The sequence below is a fragment of the Mustela erminea genome, chromosome 9 (assembly GCF_009829155.1).
Source record: "Mustela erminea isolate mMusErm1 chromosome 9, mMusErm1.Pri, whole genome shotgun sequence".
In the NCBI taxonomy this organism is placed as follows: domain Eukaryota; kingdom Metazoa; phylum Chordata; class Mammalia; order Carnivora; family Mustelidae; genus Mustela; species Mustela erminea.
The window spans coordinates 44,410,936-44,434,147 of NC_045622.1; the positions used below are offsets into that span (position 1 = coordinate 44,410,936).

At 36.6% G+C, this 23,212-nt stretch overlaps 1 protein-coding gene across 2 annotated transcripts in view; it reads right to left on the minus strand.

Annotated features, from left to right (window-relative positions):
- The window catches only part of EED (embryonic ectoderm development), a 30,606-nt gene extending 8,548 nt beyond the window's left edge, over positions 1-22,058 (minus strand). The window contains exons 1-10 of one of the 2 annotated variants that reach the window (XM_032357207.1): positions 21,263-22,058; positions 16,181-16,333; positions 12,775-12,867; positions 10,266-10,331; positions 9,087-9,212; positions 8,349-8,430; positions 6,019-6,110; positions 4,178-4,311; positions 2,074-2,179; positions 876-950 (exon numbers count right to left, since the gene is read on the minus strand). In XM_032357207.1, coding sequence (XP_032213098.1) covers positions 876-950; positions 2,074-2,179; positions 4,178-4,311; positions 6,019-6,110; positions 8,349-8,430; positions 9,087-9,212; positions 10,266-10,331; positions 12,775-12,867; positions 16,181-16,333; positions 21,263-21,376 — 1,041 coding nt within the window. In that variant the 5' untranslated portion in view covers positions 21,377-22,058. The remainder of the gene's footprint in view (positions 1-875; positions 951-2,073; positions 2,180-4,177; positions 4,312-6,018; positions 6,111-8,348; positions 8,431-9,086; positions 9,213-10,265; positions 10,332-12,774; positions 12,868-16,180; positions 16,334-21,262) is intronic. The other variant, XM_032357208.1, reaches the window with a different exon arrangement.
- Between the last annotated feature and the right edge of the window lie 1,154 nt (positions 22,059-23,212).

The following is a 23,212-nucleotide window of genomic DNA, read 5'->3' on the forward strand; positions in this document are numbered from 1 at the left end:
TCTTCCCTGCCCAAAAAACCTCCAGCAAAATTTTTTATAAAATGTAGACGAGATTATTCTAAAATTTAAACAGAAAGGGAGGAATCAAAATAGCTAGAACAATTTTGAAAAAGAATAAAGTGGAAGAAAACACCTTATCAATTCCAAGACTTATTACAGAGCTACATTAATTAAGACTGTGTATATATAGCAGTGGTAGAGGGAACAGAACAGAAAAACCAGAAACAGCCTCACACAAGTAAGCCAAACAATTTTGACCAAGGTACAAAAGCAATTCAAAGGAGAAAGAATAGTCTTTCAACAAATGGTGCTGAATAACTGGATATCCAAATGCAAAGAATGAACTACCACCTAAACCTCATACAAAAATTAACTCAAAATAGATCATACATTTAACAAAACAAAACACTAGAACACTTTCAGAAGAAAACAAAAAAACCTTTAGGATCCAGAGCGTGAAGAGCTTTTAAATGTAACATCAAAAGCATCATCCATAAAATTTTTTTCAAACAAAAATCAATAAACTGAAATTCAACAAAAATTAAAATATTTGCTCTGCAGAAGACCCTGTTAAGAGGATGAAAAGACAAGCTACAGGCTGGAAGAAAATATCTGCAAACTATGTATCTGACATAGGATTTATATTTAGAATATATTAAGAACTCTCAAAACTCAACAATAAAAAAACAAAACCAATCCAATTAGAAAATGAGCAAAAGATATGAAGAGACATCATCGAAAAGGATATACGGATGGTAAATAAGCATATGAAAAAGATGTTCATCACTAGCCATCAGGGAAATGCAAATTAAGACCACGATGAGATATCACTACACACCTATCAGAACAGCTAAAATAAAAAATAGTGACAATACCAAATGCCGGCGAAGATTCGGAGACACTGGATCTTTCATACATTGCTGGTGGGAATGTAAAATGGCACGGCCACTCTGGAAAATAGTTTGGCAGTTTCTTAAAAAACTAAACAAACTTAACCATGACCCAGCAATTGCCATTCTAGGCATTTATCCCAGAGAAATGAAAACTTAAGTCCACACAAAAACCTATACACGATTGTTTATTAGCAGCTTTATTTGTAATAGCTCCAAACTGCAAAAGGACCAAAATGTCCTACAATAGATGAATAGTTAAATAAACGGTGGCACATCCATACCATGGAATACTACTCAGCAATAAAAAAGGAAAGCTATTGATACACACAACAACTTGGATGGCATACTGAATGGAAAAAAAACAATCTTAAAGGTCCCATACTGTAACATTCTTGAAATGGAAAAATTCACATGTAATAAAATGACAACATAGAACTGTATGCACACATTGTACAAGGTCAATTTCCTAAATTTGATTTTATACTGCAGTTATGTGAGATGTATATAGAAGAAATTGGGTGAACGGCAATATGGGACCTCTCTGTACTTTCTTTGAAACTTACTGAGAATCTATTATTTCAAGATCAAAAGTTAAAAAAAAGAAAAAAAAAAGGTAAAACTACCTGTAAAGCCAAGAAAAAAAACAAGTCAGGCTCTGCCCAAGAAAATATGAAATGCCCTGAAATCCACATCAAGAAAAGAAACTGGACAGCAATTTTTCCAAATATGACAATCCTAAACGTTCAGATACCATCACCAACAACTACTCTAAATTATCAGCAAAAAAAATCAACACATTAGAGAGCAGGGGTTGGCAAACTGCAGCCACAGCCAACTCCAGCTATCTGTATTTGTAAATACAAATTTACTGAAATGGACACAAACATAAAAAACCCATTACTGACTTTAGATATTCGTTATTTTATAACATCGGATATCAGAAAAGAATCTCATCTTACAAGTTAACATTTTTTCCTTTATTGCAGAACAAGTTATAATAATTCACCAGGATATTATATGCCTAAAACAAGTTTCCAAATCTGAGACTTCAAGGAAAAAAAAAGGACTTTCCCATCTGCCATCCAATTTACCAAAACTATAAAAAAACTGTGCTCCCTGCAAGGTTCCAACTCACACAAACACAAACAACAGAAGTACAGCTTAACAGCAGTTAGCATACCTTGGAAAGTATCAAATCACCTAACCATCGTACACAATCGACATAATTCCTATGTATGTCTCTGGTGGAAAAGTCAGGAAAGTGAATTTTCTGAGAAATAAATGGCCTGCAATGGAAATGTCAAAAGTTAAAAGAAAAAAGAATGTAGAATCACACTCATTTTCACTTTCAGATTTATGACTATTAATTTTATGTTCCTAGAAAACTGCAAAGCTTCTCATTATTGAGAACTGAACTCTCATTTCATGTATTTGTTTCTATATTTTTTCCATTATCAGCTCTCAATTCAATTTCATCTTATGAAATTTCATTTATAAGAACCGTAGCTTTCTTACTATGGTGACCAAAATTAATCACTTCAATTCTGGCTATCCTAACCAATGATAAGTAAGGTCTGCAGCACTAAAAGATTCTCACAGAAAACATTAAACTATCTATTCAATCCTTTATATTTAAGCATCAACATATCTAGATTATTTCAAAAGATAGTCACCTTTCTAGGAACAATGACATCATTCCAAAGGCTGCTAAAGGTAAGTTTAGAGGAGAGTCCCGCCTTGAGCAAAAATTTCTAAAAATGTTATCTGACAGGAATTTGACATTAAAGACTTTTCCCATATTTAGGCAAGTAAAACACAGTGCTATTTTTTTCCTTAAAGATGTTTTTGAGAAGACCAAGCAGAGAAGTTGCTACCAATTCTATAGTTACTTAAAAGTATACCTAACATTTCTAATCTAGTGATTCGGATTTATACTGAAATAACTGTAGAAGAATGATATGATGCCAAGAATTAGTTGTGTCTTCGGCAACTCACATGTCCTCTCTTTACTTTTTTCTCATATGCAAAAAGGATGGTGGGCTGAATCATCTCAAACATTCTTTCCAGTTCAAATTCTGGGAGCTTTTCTTTATTAAAACATTAAAATGTTATTAATGACCTGATACAAACTCTTAATTGTTATAATTATGTTAATTACTTTTTTAGCCAAATATATATGTTAGTGCACTGAAATATTTGTTGGTTATAAATTTAACTGATAACCTATTAATAATCTGGTTTGATAACCAGAAAATAAATGCTTTTTGTTAAAACAGAAGGACAAAGTTAATATACAGACATACCATAGTTACAATGAAAGTGTTAATAGCCTGATGAGATTCTGAAAAGACAGTTATTGAATTAAGAATTGAAGCATTTCAAAAATATATTAAAGGGTATCAGGCTGGCTTAGCAGGTGGAATGTGCAACTCTTGATCTTTGGAGTTCTAAGTTTGAGCCCCATGCTGGATATAGCGATTAATTTAAAAAAATAAAAATCTTCATATATATGTATTTTAAGAAAATTGCAAGTTCCCATTCATAGTCAGTCCCATGAAGCAAGGCTCCTGCTTCTGAATTTTCTCCATCTAAAAAAGGGATCATCATTTAAAGGAAAGCATTATATTACCATAAAATAAAGCCAAAAAGCCCATTAAAAAAAATTCATGATCTACTATCTAGACTTTGGAATTTAAAAGTGCTCACAAATAATACAAGTAATCTTATTCTGAAGGGTCCTTTACCCTACCCCACAGCAAGTTTTAAGCAGCTTTTAAAACTGTTATAATGTAGGGACGCCTGGGTGGCTCAGTTGGTTAAGCAGCTGCCTTCGGCTCAGGTCAGGATCCCAGCGTCCTGGGATCGAGTCCTACATCAGGCTCCTTGCTCGGAGGGGAGCCTGCTTCTCCCTCTGCCTCTGCCTGCCATTCTGTCTGCCTGTGCTCTCTCTCTCCCCTCTCTCTCTCTGATAAATAAATAAAATCTAAAAAAAAAAACAAAAACAAAAAAAAAACTGTTATAATGTAAATAGTCAAGCATATGCATACCTAAATAAAAGTTTAACATGCTACAAAACTAAAAAACACAATTCAAAGGGGATTTTCCACAAACATTAAACTAAAAATAAAGAGCTTTGATTTTAAAAATCTTATGGTATATAAACTTATTCAAAGAAGGGCTTCTAAACTCGATGTTGGGACATTATGTAAAAATTTTGGAAAAAGTAGAATGCCTCTATACAACAACATGAAAAAACAAATTGTTTTCAATAGCACAATGGTTACCTGTTAGTTTTATTTGGGTTATAATCATAAGATTCCTTAATTGCATTCATCATTCTCTTTGAGTTGATCCTCCAAAGTTTAAGAGAGTGATCCATACCACACGACATTATTTTTTCACCCAAAAGATCATAATCCTGTATGTAAAACAGAAAAAAGTTTAAATATATAAAACTGCCCAAATTAAGACTACCCAATTTTCTTTTCCTTTTCTTTTTTTTAAAGATTTTATTTATTTATTTGACAGACAGAGATCACAAGGAGGCAGAGAGGCAGGCAGAAAGAGGAAGGGAAGCAGGCACCCACTGAGCAGAGAACCCGACTTGGGGCTCAATCCCGGGACCCTGGGATCATGACCCGAACCAAAGGCAGAGGCCCCAACCCACTGAGCCACCCAGGTGCCCCAACACTACCCAATTTTCATCTGATATACAGCATAATGAAAAATCTTCTTCAAGTCACACACAAACATTCTGAGTTTATCTATGTAACCCATAAATCAGTTGTTACTACTTCCAAGACTTATTTTTTCAAGATTTAGTTTTAGCTGATTTGTCATGACTATAGTATATGAGTTTACACAATATAAAGAAAGTAAATTGTTTGAATTTAGTTTTATCTATCCAATTATCTTTAAATATTTTCTTTGCTTGATTCTGAAGGTAAACTGAAGTAAAACAATTATTTTATGACACAAAGATCTGAGTAAGTTTGTTAGAGTTCTTTGTCCAACCCTGATTAAACAATGAAATCAAGAGCTATAAACTATACAGTCAGTCCCTGAACAAGTGAAATTTTACTTTATCTGTGTATCTAAGTCAAAATACTTGTTATATTGGTTTTAACTTCAATTTATTTTTTAAGAGTTTATTTACTTGGCAGACAGAGACACAGTGAAAAGACGGAACACAAGCAAGGGGAGTGGGAGAAGGAGCAGCAGATGCCCCACAGAGCAGGGAGCCTGATGCTGCCGATCCCAGTACTCCAGGATCATGACCTGAGCCAAAGGCAGTTGCTTAACCAACTGAGCCACCCAGGCGCCCCTAATTTATAATTCTTAAAGGATGGTAGTCATGGCTCTTAGAACACATAAAACCAGATGGGAGAATGCTGCTGCAAGTTTTAGAAAATCCAAGGTGACAAGGTAGCTGAAGGTAGGTGTGATTCTCAAAAAAAGCATAAAAACTCCAACAACAGAAATACTTAGTACCTCCAAATAAAATGCTACTGACTTCAAAACATGGTGCCCCCTGCATAGTTTAATATGGAAGAGCTGTAAAACCACTACATAAGCTATAAATGGAAAGTAAATAAAGCTACAATAAAAGCTACAATAATGTAAAAATACTAGCTGACTAAAAATACCAACATCATATCACTAAATCGATAAACATAGTAATACATAAATATAAAAATAACACGAAAAAAATTATCTAAGACTTAGCACAATAAAACAACTTTCTAAAAATGGATTTTATATTTCAACTGTAAATAAAAGATGAAAGTTGATCTCAACTGCTAACTAGCTTAACCTTTTTCTTTAATAACTGAAAACCAACAAAACAAGAGTTGTTTTGGTGTTGTATGACTGAACAAGTTCATGGTATTTTTTCATGAGAATAGAGACGCTGGTATAAATTACAAAAGTAGAGATAAAGCATAAAAAGCCTTACTTGCTTAATTCCTTCATCTGTAAAGTAAAAACCTTGTTATATCACAAGTAAATAAACTGAGTGCCTAGCAGGCTATGTCAAATAAACTATATACTTTCTTGTAAGAGTTCCACGGGGATTGTTCAGAGCTCTATACACCCGAAGGTCATTGCCCTGCACCTTTCAACTTACAGCGCTTAGAACTTCATCTCTGTGCCCTTCTACGCCTCCAAATATTGCCACCAGAGTGTCTGTCTGGATATTCCACAATCGTAATGCATGATCTAGTAAAGACATAAAAAAATTTTAAATGGACTTTTTTTTAAAAAATATTTTATTTATTTATTTGACACAGAGAGAGATCACAAGTAGGCAGAGAGGCAGGCAGAGAGAGAGAGAGGAGGAAGCAGGCTCCCTGCTGAGCAGAGAGCCCGATGCGGAACTCGATCCCAGGACCCTGAGATCATGACCTGAGCCGAAGGCAGTGGCTTAACCCATTGACCCACCCCGGCGCCCCTTTTTTTTTTTTTTTTTAAAAGGTTTTTATTTATTTATTTGACAGAGAGAGAGAGATCACAAGTAGGCAGAGAGGCAGGGAAAGAGAGAGGGGGAAGCAGGCTCCCTGACCAGCAGAGAGCCCTATGCGGGGCTCAATCCCAGGACCCTGCAATCATGACTTGAGTGGAAGGCAGAGGCCTAACCCACTGAGCCACCCAGGTGCCCCTTAAATGGACTTTTATCATTCATTTACTCTGGACTCTCAAAACCTCTTTAAAGAAGTAAAAACTACAAAAGTTCGGACTCAAGCAATGCACAGTGAGAAGTAAGAATGGAAGCTACATTTTCTAATGAAGTATGAGCTCAGACTTTCCAGATGGAAAAAAAGTACTTATGTTATCTTAAAATATGTTTAGCTTATTTGCCTCCAATAATTTCCTTTAAATAATATCCTAATTTGATGGAGTTATGCTCCTGAGATAACAAATACTTAGGGATTTGACGGAGAACAAGATACTGAAGTTTTTCCACAGAATCCACATTTACAAATTGAAAGGGTGAGCCTGGTGGTGGGTATTATGGAGGGCACATATTACATGGAGCACTGGGTGTGGTGCATAAACATGAATTCTGGAACACTGAAAATAAATTTAAAAAATAAATAAATAAAAATTTAAAAAATACCATTGCCCATTTTTTAAAGGGTTGTCTTTACTGTTGAATTGTTAACATCTTTTGATATAAATCCCTTATTAGATACGTAATTTGCAAAATATTTTCTTATACTTTGTAGGTTATCTTTGTACTTACTGACCCAAAAGGGGAAGAGTATGGCTGGGGAGTTGTGATAATTAGAGAGTGTGGCATCATGACCTATATGACTTGTAAAGAAATACCTGGGCCCAGCTATTATCAAGAAAAGAGAAAAAGTTATCAGCTCTTCTTAGTTGTTGATTTTCAAATGTAAGCCTTGGTAGGTAAAGGAAAATCACAATGAAGCATTTTCATGGAAGAGTTTTAATCTGAGGACATCTTTTAGTATGAGCAGATTGTGGGGGAAGGTTATAGGTTTGAAAGCCTTTAAGATGAATAAACTTGACTAGAATAATAATGTGGAAGTAAAAAGAGAACAATCAAGAACAGAATGCAGAAATAACACAGCTGATTTCAGAGAGCTCAGAAATTATTAAGAAGCTTGTCTGAACCCTGAATAAACTTATAATGCCAGTTTAAGCGTACGGAGGAAGGCAAGGCTTTCTTTATGCATATGGGAACTATTTCAAAGAGCTTATGCTGGAGAACTTAGCATTTTAAGGAATTCTATTAGGGACTCCTTTATAAAATAAAAACTTCATGTATGAAAAAGCAATACAGATTCTCAGATGCATTATTTCTTATTACACAGCCGATCACTGATAAGATTTGCAATACTATTTTTTAAATTCTTTTTTTTTTTTTTATTTTTTTTTTTTAAAGATTTTATTTATTTATTTGACAGAGAGAAATCACAAGTAGATGGAGAGGCAGGCAGAGAGAGAGAGGGAAGCAGGCTCCCTGCTGAGCAGAGAGCCCGATGCGGGCCTCGATCCCAGGACCCTGAGATCATGACCTGAGCCGAAGGCAGCGGCTTAACCCACTGAGCCACCCAGGCGCCCTATTTTTTAAATTCTTAAAAATGTCGTAACTTTGGTGATCTGCCACTTGAAATTAATAAAGCTTACTAAAATAATTCAACTGAGGATACATACACTAATATTAGTGTATTAGTGTCATAATATACTACCGTTAATAAGGGTTACACATACTTAACCTGTACAAATTATGTCTGATGTTAACTATTTCACAGCCCTTTTACCTAATTCTTCGTCTAGAGATGCTACTGTAGCCTGAGATTTTTCTACTAAAAACATACTTTATAAATTCTTTTTAAATTTGGCTTTTTTAATAACTTAGGACTCTTTGTCCTTTAAAAAATAAAATCATTCCCAAATAAACAGAAATAAAGAAACATTTGCTTCTCTTACCTTTACTTACTGACAGGAGAAGATTTGGATCTCTTGGGTGGAATTTCAGTTCATTGATTGCATTTCCATGGCCAACATAATGCTACAATAAATTTAGAACATTCAACTTTCATATTAAAAATCAATAAATTATTTCATTAATCGTTAAAGAATGGAAAAACAGTTTCACTTAAATTAGTGGTTCCCAACCCTGGCTGCATTTAAAATCACCCAACAAAATTGAAGGGAAAAAAAAATGCTCAAGTCCTATCTGCAGGTATTTTGATTTGACTGGATCAGCTGAGACCCAAGGAAGGATTTAAAATATCCTTAGATGATTCTAATGTGCCCCAGGGTTAAAAACTTCTGATTAAAGTAATTTGCAAAACTTAGTATCAAATTCCCAGGCTTTACATTTCCGTTCTTTACAAGTCCTTGACTCTATATCCCTAATTAGGATGTTTAGAAAAAGTACTCACTCTTTCCCTATAGTTCATTTAGAACATCTCAGAATAAGGCATTGGAGGAGGGAAATTATTTTTTAAAAATTGCAAATAAAAACTTCCCGCTTATTCCAGAATTTGTATTATCATATGTGACAAAGGTCTCAAAGACCAGTCTAAAGGAAGCAAAAAGCCAAGTGCAAATCAAATTAGAAACTGTACAGATATTGATTCTACTGGTTTTAAGTTAAAAATGACAAGTTTTCACAAGTGTGTATTCAAAAAGGGCAGATCTACAATTTAACCAAAAACCCACCTTTATGCACTGCATTGTTATGGGATTAATTATCCTAATTATGCCTCTAGATCCAGCCACAGCCAGCAAAGGATGGCTTGTATTGCTATCATATGTCCATGCACAAGTGTAAAAATTTTCATCAGCCTAAGAAATGCCAGTTAAGAATTGTAATTTGTTTTTGAAAAGTAAACACATCAATGATTATGGTATATACTACACGGAAACCTCTAAAGAAGTGCTAAAGTTTCTGACACAGAAGTTCTTATTTCTTCTTATATTACCATATTTAAACAGTGACCATTTTAGGTCTACAATCTAAACCAAATGGTCAAACCAATTCTTCCACTCCATTTTGGTTTCTATTTCCATGCATAATTATTCAACTCTGTCATTCGAAAGCAACCATAGTAGACAATGTAAACAAATGGGTATAGTTGTGTCCCAGTAAAACTATTTACAACAACAGGTGGCTAGGCCCACAGGCTATAAATTGCTGACCCTTCTTTGATCCCAATATGTCTGACTATGCATGTCTATTCAGTCTGAATAGCGTTAACTATGAGTTTTCCACCTTGTCCTGTGAGACTTGCCCAGTAAGGCTACAGGTCACTTCTTTCCATAAACTACTGAAGACTTGCCTTTTCTTTTTTGCTAGGTTTTTGAAATGATCTGAAAGAAACACCGTATCACCAACCTTTGTCTAAACCTTCTGGCCTTTTAAGCCTTTCTTTTTCTTTATGTGTTCATGTTTTGCAATATTTTATTTCCTAAACAAACTGTAGTTGTTTACTGTTCCCCTATAAGCTTTGTTGCTCAAATACTTGGTATGACTGCCAGTCATAGCTTCTGATCAACCCCAGCTCACTAATATTAACTACCCTCAAGTGATAAAATTCTAAGCAAGGTCAAAGAAACAGGAGGTTGTAGCTACTCTTTGCTAACATTTCTATTACTAGATTTCCAATGCTCATCTCTAGCCACTTCTCCCCACTCTCTCATATCCACCTTACAATGCATTTCTAGGATCAGGAAAATTAAATAAACTAGATACGAGGAATCTCTTGGGAGATAATAAAGGAAGAGCACTGCATAAAGGACAGTATAGCTTAAGGGAACTAATTAATTTAGAAAAGTTTTGGTGTACTTATTGAAAGTCAATTTGTTTAGCAAAGATATTAAAAACTCAAGAAAGGATACATCAGCATCCACATAAGATTGCAACAACCGGATTTCTCCTTGTGAGTGACATTCATATAAGGTAACCTAATAAAAACAAAAATATAGTAAATTTAATCTCAAACACAGAAACCACATTCTTTTCACCTATGCAACATATTTTAGTTACAAATGTGTCTTAAAGATACTACAGAAACTGTTTTAAAATAGCTTCTTTAAACTTAAGGAAGCATTATAAAGCCTAATGTATTAGATAACTTCCTGAGTATATTAAATATTGTAGTAATAATAATGGTTTCTAATTCCAATGTTTTAATTTTAGATCTCATTCATGTAATTGCCCAACTCTTCAAAGTGAATACATCTGAACACCTCAAAGTAAAGTTGTAATTTATCATTTTTTAATTAAGCTCTTAAAGTCTTTGGGTAGTTTAAGAATATTTACATATTAATTACATGTAAGAAAGCTTATAACTTGCCTAAATAATGTTTTTCTCATGGACACAGCTCATTAAATATTAACTTTCTGATATATGGTGGTCCTTTTTATTTGCCATATATTCTTAAGTTAATATATACACTATGTAAAATTAAACTTTAATAGATTTCTTTCTTTTTTTAGAGCTTATAGTCATGTTAGCAATTACTTGTTAATTTTAATAGAAGTATCTAAGAACTCCATAAAGATACTATAAACTATCACTATTAAATTAATAAAATCGCTACAATAGTTTAAAAATATCCCTTATGACTGCTAAAACAGGTTATGTTCAAGAAGATAATTTTTCCTAAAAAGCAGAACTTTTTACAATTCAATGAACTATGTAATGCCCTTCCATGTCATTTTTAATGAAACTAGGGATACTTTTTATTACAATGCCTGAACATTTAAATAAACACACTGAAGCACAAATTGTAACTATTCCGGTATTATCATGGCCAAGGTAGTGAAGTATAATCTTTGGTTTATAGTAACGTCTTAAAAGTAGATTCAAAGTAATTAATGCACTATGTTCCCAACTAGGAAAAAATAACCTGATCTTTTCTTGAGCCTGTTATCTTTCCCCACGAATTTTTTTTTTCCGAAGAATTCAGTAACCAGACAACTATAAGCAGGCTACATGTCACAAGCCACATTTGGCTGAACACCAAGAAAAGCCATGTTACCAACTGCAGTAGCCAAGTTTCAAATTTTCAGGATTTCAGTGACCTAGTAAAAGCGCCAGAGCCTTAAATGTAATGAAACCTTCCTTAAAAGAAGTTTTATAGGAAATTACCTAAAACCAAATTTTACTTTTTAGAAAACAGAAATAGAGAGGATCTAGCCCAGAATGGATGCATGTCTGCTTGTTATGATTCTCGAACTTGCAGGAAAAAAGCCTGGAAATATGCTGACATTGGAAAAATACTGAGTTGACAACTCCCTTATTACCAAGTTAACTTTGTTTGAGAACAGAATACCAATACTGAGAAACAAAAAACAAATACAGAAAACAGTATGCATTAAAACCACATGCTTTTATTGCCTAAGAAACTTAGTACAACTACTAAAGAAGCATAAAATTTTATTTCACTCAAAGTAGCAACTTACGTACCATCTCTCAGATTCACTCCTCTTCACCTCTTAGGTTAAAAGCAGAGGAAGTGACTTGTATTTGTTGCCAACCTGTATCTAATTAGTCAATTGCCTCCGTTTTTTATTTTCCCCCAAATACAACAATAAATTTCTATGTTGTTCTTCATAACTCCTAGTACAGTATTAATGGATAACCAGAATGTTAGCTAATGTAAACTTAGTAAGAGGACAATTTTTCCCTGAGGTGATTTCAATTTAATAACTAATTCCAAAGCAGTCCCTGGAAAGCACTAAGGACTCTTCCTGTTCTCCATTTATTTAGAACTGAAAAGAATAGTAAGTCTTTGCAGTCCACCAAGTCAGCCCCCGGTTTAACTAAAAAGTTAAATAATGGCTGATGTTAAAATATGCCAACATGCTTCTTCCCTACACTTCTCTCAGCTCAAGATACTTTTGGCTTCCTTAAATAAAAACAAATCTAACAGATGTTTATGGCAAATAGTTAAAGTACTTTCAATAACTAATATATAAAGCCACTGGATTTATCCTTTGCATTTACAGAGAGCCACTAAGTAAGTTTATTATTGTTAAGAAACTACAGACTTTATATCCTAATTTGCATGATACAGAACTATTAAAACTGCTTCCAAAAACAGGAGTCAATTCTTTCAGTCACACACAAAATAATATTAACAAGGACAAAATATAAACAGAAACAACTGATAGTAATATATGAACTCTGAGAGCTGAGAGTAATATATGAAAGCTGTATTTTCAGTAGTGAATACTAGGTTTTGAAAACTTTAGTTTTGTGACTATATCTAGAATATTACGTAAGGATTATTGTTAAACTAGCTATGCCAAATTTACTTCAAAATCATTACACTTCAATACTATAGTAACACCAGAGTCAAACAGCCAAGCCAAATGCCAAACAGATCCCTGAACACTCACTCTGTTGCTTCCTACAGTTGCAAACACTAATGGATCTCCTTCTTTACTGTGCCAGTTAAATTGTACTCCAAACAATGGTTGATTATGATCTTCCTGCAAAATAATAGTAAAACAGAAAAGTTACTATAATTTAGAAACAAACGAATGGTGAATCCACCATTTCCCCTTATAACTTTTTTTCCCCAAATGTAGACCACTATTTAAATCAGAGGTCAGGGGGTGCCTGGGTGGCTCAGTGGGTTAAGCCACTGCCTTCGGCTCAGGTCATGATCTCAGGGTCCTGGGATCATGCCCCACGTCAGGCTCTCTGCCCAGCGGGGAGTCTGCGTCCCCCTCTCTCTCTGCCTGCTTGTGATCTCTCTCTCTCTGTGTCAAATAAATAAATAAATAAATAAATAAATAAATAAAAAAAATAAACCTTTAAAAAAAAAAATCAGAGCTCAGATAACAAGTTCTCATCTATGAAAACTCTCTGATATTTGCCTCCTACTTTCTGAAACCAAATCACTGGTTTAAGAAGAATCACAGATTCGGGGCGCCTGGGTGGCTCAGCGGGTTAAAGCTTCTGTCTTCGGCTCAGATCATGATCCCAGGGTTCTGGGATAGAGCCCCGCATCGGGCTTTCTGCTCAGCAGGGAGCCTGCTTCCTCCTCTCTCTCTCTCTTTCTCTGCCTGCCTCTGTGCCTACTTGTGATCTCTGTCAAATAAATAAAAATAAAATCTTTAAAAAAAAAAAAAAAGAAGAAGAATCACTGATTCTTCTGATTCAAAATTAAACTGGATAATTGTTACAGCTGCATTTAATCTCTTGGGACATAAGTACATAATTTATGTTTCTCAAATATGAAAAGAACAAATACACCAAGAATTAGTAAAGCTTCTTTAACACTCACTAAACTTTATTAGGTTTAATTTTTCCTTTGTAAAGTGAACCATATCATACTCCATGCAAATCTCCGCTTTCTATTACTCCTATAGAAACAATTTCAAATAATCTTGAATTTGGGTCCTTAAAAAAAAAAAAAAAATCCCAAGAAGTTTTATAATGAACAAGAATACCTGAGCACTGGGGACCAAGGAAGGCAAAGGACTATAAGGCCAGTTACCAGGATGCTATAATGAGGTGCATAAAAAACAAGTACAGGTGACCCTTGAACGACAGGTTGGAACTGCACAGGTCCAATTAAGCATGGATTTTTTGGATACCTTTCTTTTCTTTTCTTTTTAAAGATTTTATTTATTTATTTATTTGACAGAGAGTGAGTGTAAGTAGGCAGAGGGATAGGCAGAGGGAGAGAGAGACCAGGTTCCCTGCTAAGCAGACCCTGGGATCACAACCTGAGCTGAGGGCAGATGCTTACCTGACTGAGCCACCCAGGTGCCCCTGCAGATGTATTTTCTTTATATATATATATATATATATATATATATATATATATACACACACACACATATATTTATACACATATTATATATATATATTTTAAAAGATTTATTTATTTGACAGACAGAGATCACAAGTAGGCAGAGGCAGGCAGAGCCGGGTGGCGGGGGCGGGGGTGAGCAGGCTCCCCACCGAGCAGAAAGCCTGATGAGGGGCTGGATCCCAGGACCCTAGGATCATGACCTGAGCGGAAGGCAGAGGCTTAACCCACTGAGCCACCCAGGCGTCCCAAAGAAGTATTTTCTTAACATTTTCTTTGCTCTACCTTACTTTAGTGTAAGAATGCATTACATAATATATACAACACACAAAACATGTGTTAATCGACTTTATGTTATTGGTAAGGTATGTTACTGACTTCTGATCAACAGGAGGTTATTAGTAGTTAGATTCTGGGGGAATCAAAAGTTAAACTTGGATTTTCAGCGCACAGGAGTGGGGGTGGTGGCACCTTCAAGTTGTTCAAGGGTCAACAGTATTCACTTTATTCAAAGTTATTTTTCAGCCTTAGAATTTTACTGGCAATCTCCTGACACTGAACATTAACTTTCATATTCACTTTTAAAGTGTAAAACTTTCATTTTTTATCCTTTGAAAAGCCATAGCTTTAGGATTCTGAAATACTTAATCAAATTATTTAAACAGTTAAAACCAACACCTCCCAAGTATATTACCTAAAAAACAGGTGAAAATAACTAAATATTAACACAAAACTATAATGGACACTTTGCTTTTTTTTTTTTAAAATATACTAAGATTAATTTCCCTCCTTTTAAGAGAATTTAATTTGGCACACTGAGCAATGTATTTTGCTACACAGACAGGAAAATATTTCCATACAGCCAGAGCTTCTAATGCTTTCTGAATACTTTACCTAAAAGTATATTCAGATACTTATAAAAGATTCTAACTTACATATGCATAAAATAATGCAATCCATACTTTTGCTCAGTTTAAGAAAAATACTCCCAAATTAAAAAACAGAAAATACATAATATGTAAAGGAAAACATTTTGAATATCACTAATCCTTCTTAAAATAAAAATGCTATTGAGGAAGCAGTAATTTAAGTAACTCCAAAACCTTGCCTTCCCCAAATACTGAATAGTAAGAAAATGTTAATGTATACCTTTTCCTTTGAAAACAATTTCAAGTAACACAAATGATAAGGATTAAATATTTAAAAACTGCACAAGGACATCTGTTTCAATTTATGCTGACTGAAAGTTAATGGGTCACATTCAGTTCTTATTATGAAGAGGTATCAGGAAGTGGCTTTGTTTTTTTTTTTTTTTTTAAAAGATTTTATTTATTTATTTGACAGAGAGAAATCACAAGTAGATGGAGAGGCAGACAAAGAGAGAGAGAGAGGGAAGCAGGCTCCCTGCTGTACAGACAGCCCCATGCGGGACTCGATCCCAGGACCCTGAGATCATGACCTGAGCCGAAGGCAGCGGCTTAACCCACTGAGCCACCCAGGCGCCCAGTGGCTTTGTTTTTAAAGTTTTATCAAAATAGGAAGAAGGGACGCCTGGGTGGCTCAGTTGGTTAAGCAGCTGCCTTCGGCTCAGGTCATGATCCCAGTGTCCTGGGATCGAGTCCCACGTCCGGCTCCTTGCTCAGCAGGGAGCCTGCTTCTCCCTCTGCCTCTGCCTGCCATTCTGCCTGCCTGTGCTCGCTCTCTCCCCCCTCTCTCTGATAAATAAATAAAATATAAAAAAAAAAAAAATAGGAAGAATAACATATCCCAAATCTTTTTTTCTGAATGCAGATAATAAAGAAAACCTAGTCTGTAGTACTAGGCATTACCCACTGAAATTAGTGTATGCTACAAAACAACTTTCAAAGTACTCTAATTTTAAAGTATTTTAAATGTGACAAAATATCTAAGCATAAAATGTTTACCACTGAGAAATAATTCTGAAGCCTGGCATTCAGCCCACAGGATCTTTCTGCACATACCTTGAGACTATTTACACACTTGAAAGAATATTTGCATTTCTTGGACTTCCATTTTCCCTTCCCCCAACTTTTCCTTCCAGGAGCATTTGGTGTATTTGTAGGTGTATCAGGGCGTTCAGTGTTTGTGCCACTTTCTATACTGACCGCATCGTCCTGTAAGCAATAAATCAGGAAAAATTCCATGAAACAAAACACTGTACGTAGCAGAAAATGACTTTGTGCTGGGTAGCTGCTGACTGACCTTAAAGTAGTGATTAATAAATTCTGCAAGAAATGGAAAAATATATTCCTGTCTCCAAACAGGATAAAAAGCAAACCAGCTAAACATTAAGATTTGTGGACTTGTGTTATTTCAGCAACAATATAGTAAAAAAAGCTAATCAGAATACTGACAAGAATAATATTGCCTCTAATAACAAAGACTTGGTCTATGCCAGCCACCTTAGCACACTGGCTTATTTCATCTTTACAGCTCTTCACAGAAGGTACTGTTAGATAAGGAAGTGTTATTTAGAGAGCGTTAAGTGGTCTCTTGCTACTTAGGACTGCTGGGATTCAAACCAAAGCTGTGACTCCTAAATCTGACTGAACTACATGTCTTCGTAATTCATTTGACAGCTGCTCAACTTGGAGTACAGCGGTTAATGGGCCTCTTAGGATGACGGAATGCTGGTGCCTCTTATTTTAGATGTATCCTGTTACTGTTCAAACTCTGCTTAATTAGAATACAAACAACTTAGAATTTTTTAAAAATCCTACATATTCTGTGCTATTTACAAGTGACATTTGCCTCACAGCTCTTATGTAATAATGATACCTATATAGAATTCCAGAAACTCTCCATAATTAAAGTAAAATCCTTTCAAATGTAGAAACGACTGCAGGAAACCATGAAAATTCACTTAATTTATACCCTTTCTCCAGTTCACAGGATACATTCTTGGCCCTTTAATCTAAGATTTAACTACCTCCTTTGATTACATATTCCAATGTGTTCTCTGGAATAAAGAGATTTATTTAAACTTACCGCCTTAGGGCAATAGTTCCTAAATTCATTCCAGAGGAAGGCTTTCTTAGTGGAATGCCTGTTAATATCTATTAGAACAAGTCTAGGAAACACAGCCTTAGGGGCTATTTCTAAATGACTGCTTCCTAGTTTTATGTTTACAGAAGGTAAAAAAATTAACTGGCGTGTCAAAAAGCATATAAAAAAATTCATACAAATTCACCTAAAAACAGTGTGGTATTACACAACTGTTCTTGGGGTGATTTTCAAAATTTCAAATGGTTCCTACCTTTTAAAAAACTACAATTGTTATTCTCCAATATTATCAATTAGGATGAAAAAACCAGATAAATAATATACAATAGGTGCTCAATATCTGAACTGTAATTTTAATGTAAATATAATCAGACATTTGAAAATGTGAAATTCTAAAAGTTCAGTTCCTAGGCTGAAATCATGGTTTATATCTCTCTTTCTTGCCCTCTTCACAGTTTCACAGTTAATACCCAGTGTAGAAAATTAACCATCTTTCAGTGGAAAACTATGTACTATTTTATGCACACCTTTCCACATTACAGATTCAAGCCTTCTTCACTGCCTTTGAACAATTTTATAACTCTTGTTATACTGTGAGTAACTGACAGTTGTGTAAATTCTGTCTCCAAAGGTAGAGGTTTAAAATGTCTTCCCTTCCACAGTGGAAAAAACTTTGGTCTCCATCTGCAATTTCACCTCTACATTCCTTTAATGTATAAATGTATATTGTTTGACTCACACATGCCCCGTTCCCTCATATGAGTGTAAAATAAAAATTTAACATGTTTTACTTACCTTTTTCTGAAAACTGTCCTTTAACACTAGAGAAGTAAAATAATGAAACTGACATTTATTCACCAGCTTCTTTACTTCCTGGCACAAAATTCAATTGCTAATCAAGAAAACACAAAAAACACTGTTTTGTTTTTTAACTCTGACCACTTACCCATCTCCTCCAAAGGAAAATCACAAAAGAATCAAATGGAAATGCAATGCCGTCACAACGCTTTAACTTTATCTTTAAATTAAAATCAAACCTTTGCTGAGTATCTGTGTACAGGCTGACTTCCACCATGGCCCCTTCTCAAGGTACAGAATGATGAAATGGCACTACCATCTTCATTGGCCAAACAAGCAAACAGGGAGAGTAATTTGTCCCTTAATCTTGCCATGGGTTACTTAAGCAAAGTTTAAGTCTTCAGATTCAGCCCTCTACTAGGCAACCATTAATACTCTTCAAGAAGCTACATACTCTGCAAGTCATGAGACCTTTTAAAAATTCAATAAAATGGCATATACACATACAAAAAACTTAAAATATGTCCTTTCAATTCTTTGATTCATATACATAGTAGTAACTCCTCAGATTATCTTAATTCCCAACTCAAACACCACGTTCTTTCCTCACTTGCTTTTGGCCTTCTCATCACTACTCAGTTCCCTCAAGAGTAAAGACCACACTGCCCGTTTAGCTTTCTCTGAACTCATTTTCCTAGAGTTCTCTACTATCTTTCCTTACTGCTTCCTTCTAACCTAAGTCCTGGATCTGGGGTCTTTGGGTGGAATTCTGAGGGCCTGTGAATTTAAATGGCCACACAAACCCACTTAATTTTCACCATCTTTAACTGAAATTTAGCACTTCCTTCTGTTAAATAAAGGTAGAATACATGAGACTACTACTGTAGCTGTCACTTTGTCATCACGGAAATCAAATATTTTCATATATTCTATTAGTTGCAGATCTCAAAAAACTGCTTTATGTCCATCATTACTACCAGACCCCCTCCTAGATCTAGCTACTTAATGTGCTAATAGAGAAGCACTGGCTGGCTGGGTCTGAGAAACATAGAACTTTTTATCTCCAGGCTTTGAGTTTGAGGCCCATGCTGGATGTACAAATTAGCACTTGACTATTTTATTATTAAAGCACTCTATTAAAACAAATCTTAAAAAGTTTGTTTTGAGAAATGTTTATAACATATTTCATAATTTTTTTGTTTGTAACTTTATACATTATATTTTATAAATTTAAAAATGTTGTTCTGGGGGCGCCTGGGTGGCTCAGTGGGTTAAAGCCTCTGCCTTCGGCTCAGGTCATATCCCAGGGTCCTGGGATCGAGCCCCACATCGGGCTCTATGCTCAGCAGGGAACCTGCTTCCTCCTCTCTCTCTCTGTCTGCCTCTCTGCCTACTTGTGATCTCTGTCTGTTAAATAAATAAAATCTTAAAAAAATAAAAATAAAAATAAAAAAATAAAATAAAAATGTTGCTCTGAGAAGGCTACCCAAGATTCAATGAGGTGGTCAAGGCACTAAAAAGGCTTAAAGTCTCTATATAAATGAGGGAACCAAAATAAAGGCTTCATCTACTGTTCTCAGTAGCTTCAGAATGCAAAGAATATATCCTCCTTAAGGGTCTACCAGAAAGGCTTTCCATTTATTTGGTCCCCTGAAATCTTCCTCAGTCTAAACAGATGATTGACATGTTCATTACATTTCTGCTTGATTATTTATTTAGTATGTGCTGGGGCCAGAAGCGGAAGTCTTCACAGTAATTTCTCTTCAGATAGCATAAATAACTCTTGTATAGTATTTCTGGGGCAGAGACTCTTTTAAGCCCTTTACCTGTATTATTTCATTTAGTCCTCACAAATACTATTTGAAGTAAATACCATTATTAATCCCCATTTCTAAGAAATTAAGGAATCTGAGGAGGGAGCCCTGCAGCACTAGCTCCCAGGACCCTGAGATCATGCCCTGAGGGCAGAGGCTTAACCCACTGAGTCACCCAGAGCCCCTGGAAAAAGGTTTAAAGTAACGTTCAACACCTAAACTTTCCAGAAACTTCAAATCCAAATCCCCAAAACTGACAAACCCCCGAATATCTTTTCTTCTGTCTACAAAAATTCTTTCCCATCTCTTCAGTGAAAATTTTTATTATGACACCATTCTATATATATGCTTGTTAGTGAAGTAATGATGTAGAATTTAGTAACTGGGTGTGTAAGATAGCATTTACTCCTAAAACTAGCCCAACTGCGAAAATGAAAAACTGACATCACCCTCCAACAACACTTTATAAAGATTTTTAAAATATATTCAGGTATCACAGGAGGTTCACATTTGGATAACTGTGAGTGAATTGCCAAAACACTTCGCTGACCTTATTCGATATAAACTTAAAACTGAAAATTAACGTCACTTCACTTATTACTGGCAACTTACCTAAACACTAGATGATTACCGAGATCTATTTCAGAGTATTTTTAAAAAAATATCTGATTCCAAAAGCCTTACATTTGCAAAGCCACGAACCCACCCCTAAAGACATCGTCTTTACCCCTGTTGCTTAAATCTTCTAAGTCATCCCCCTCATTTTAGTAAAAACTTTAAAAATAGTAACCGACTCTTACTACATCAAAGGTGGTTTCCCCCTCCGACTCATAAGACGACCCTCTTCAATTCAGCTCCTCGGGAAGAAAAGCCGACTGTCAGGCATACCCCAACTCCACCCGCAGGACAGGAGCAGACATAAAATCCCACCTTTGGAAGAGTCACCCAAACCCCCTAAGTCGAAGATCTAACTGCTCTTTCCATCCTGAAGAGTCTGTAAGGGTCGAAAAGTGATCCAAACCCTAAATTTCTTAAGAGTCGCTACCTCACGCTGGCTCCTCCTTCCAACTTTCTCAGAAAAACTTCTAACTTGCCTTTTAAACTACTGGAATCTCAGATCCGCACTCTCCCCCAAATCTCCCAAAGGCCCAACCACGCAAAAGGATCTCACAGCGGACCCCTTCAACCCCTCCGCCTACCACGCTCTCTCTAAAACCACTCTCCTTCGCCAAGTTTCTACTTGCTCTCGGCCCCTGCTCAAAATTCCCATAGAGACAAGTTCGATTTTCTCCTCCACGCCCGCGTTTTCCTGAGGGTGACACCTCTCCCTCCCCCCCACAGCAGCCCGCCCGCCCCCACGCCGAGTTTAAAAAGAATTTAAAACTTTCATTCCAGAGTCCCGTCCGCACTGCTCTGGGCTGCACTCACATTCTCGTCTCCAGAGAGGTCCGGATTGCTGTTCTCGTCGCTACTCAGCTTCTGCTTCTTGGCCGCAGGCATGTCTGTTCCCGCCGGCGCTGTCGACACTTCCCTCTCGGACATATTCCTCCGCCTCCCTCCAGGTTCCTGCCGCCTAGGGCGGGGCCTCCGCCACACCGCCGTCAAGCAAGCCCGGCCGGAGCCTGCCGCAAAGTTGCCGCTGCCGCCGCCACCTCCACCGCTCCCCCCACTGTCGCAAACCGCGCCCAGCCGCCGAGGCGGGCGTGCGTGCGACCCCGCCACACTGCTGAAAAAGGGGCGCGCGTGCGCGCCCTCCCGCGCAGCTTCCTGGCTCTTTCCCTTTCCCTGCTCCCGTCTTGCCCTTTTCCCGCCGCCCTCCCGGCAGTTTGCACGGAGAGGTGAGATCCGTTAGCTATCAAGAGCAGTATTTCGCACGTCCCCTTTCCCTACTGCCGTCTCGATAAAGAAGAGGCGGAACTCAAAGGGATGCCCCCTCACCCCCTTCCACCTTCCAAAGACGTTTCAGCCGCAATCGGCCCAATCCTTCGATCCCCGACCCGCTGCAAGGACTCGAAAGTCTGTGGAATGGACTAGACCACCGATGTTCCAGGGGATGGGGGAAGATACGAGAAGTCACCTCTTGCTTTAGCGACGTATGCCAAGTGTCCTTAATCTTGAACTCGGAGAACAAAACCCTCACATTAATCATTGGAACTGCTGAAGATCTAGTGTTTCGTTGTGAATAGGCGTTCGAAAACTGTAGAGTGCCTCTCACTTGCCTCCCCCATCTAGGAAATGGAAGTTGCCAGTTAAGACGTGCGCATGCGCTGGGGCGTATTCTCGCGCTGGGTCGTCCAGACCCGCCTCCCCGTGCCCCTCCTCTTCGAAATCTTGTTTGCTGAACCAGGTAGTCTTCCACCGGGTTTCCGTAGCCCGGGATGGATTTCAAAGCACCACCGAGTCATAGCGTTTGGACGCGTTCTAAATTTGTGATGGGTATTTAATATGGTGAATATTTATTTCAATCAATGATTATTCTCACCCCGTTGTGCCAATATTGAGTATCATTTAATATAGGAATATCCTGCAGTTAGCATTCTAGACTCCAATGAGTTGCGGCCCAAAGTGCTCGTTTTAACTGTTAAAAACATTGTCACGGCGCTGAACAATGTCATGGCCTAAAAATCAGTGGTTAGCTCCAACTTTGTATAAGAATGTGAGGCTTAAACAACGGACAGGATTTGGGGACATACCAGATACAATAAAATTTTAGGGAAAGGCAAACAAAACTTAGACTTCACCAAAATACTTGTTTCTGTTAACTATACCTGTGCGCTTGACAGGTGTCAAGTAATACTGGTGAACCTTGTAGGTTTGTTAGATGGTTCATAAGTCCCATAGTAAGCAGGAAAAGGAGAACCATGACAAGAAATAAAAGCCAGGCCCTCATCCCCTCTTTGTAGATCTTAGTTATGACTACTTCCTGGGCTTCATTGTCCTCTTATGTAAAAATGAGGAAATTGGAAGCGACCTGACATTTCTCCAACACCTACTTGATAACAAATTTTTTCAGTTAGACCTCATCCAATGTATAACCTGATAGAGCGCCCCATCCAATAAAATTACGTGTACTTGAATTACTTCTGCATGATGCCTTAAGAGGGAGACTATCAGTTTCATTATCTGCAGATTGCAAGTCACTTTTCTTTTGGAAATCAGGAGAGAACTCAGTTGAGAATGAAAAAAAGGAAGGTAAGTCAAAGGAAGGGCAGAATAAGAGGTCTCTGCAATGCAGAGTCGGGAAAAATAAGGAAGTTGAAAAAAATTAAAGTTCAGGTCTTAATAATAATTGCAGTTATTTATTGAACTCTTCTAATGTGACAGACATTCCTCAGTTAGTGAGAAAGAGATGAGACTGGTACGGAGTCAGCCACTGAG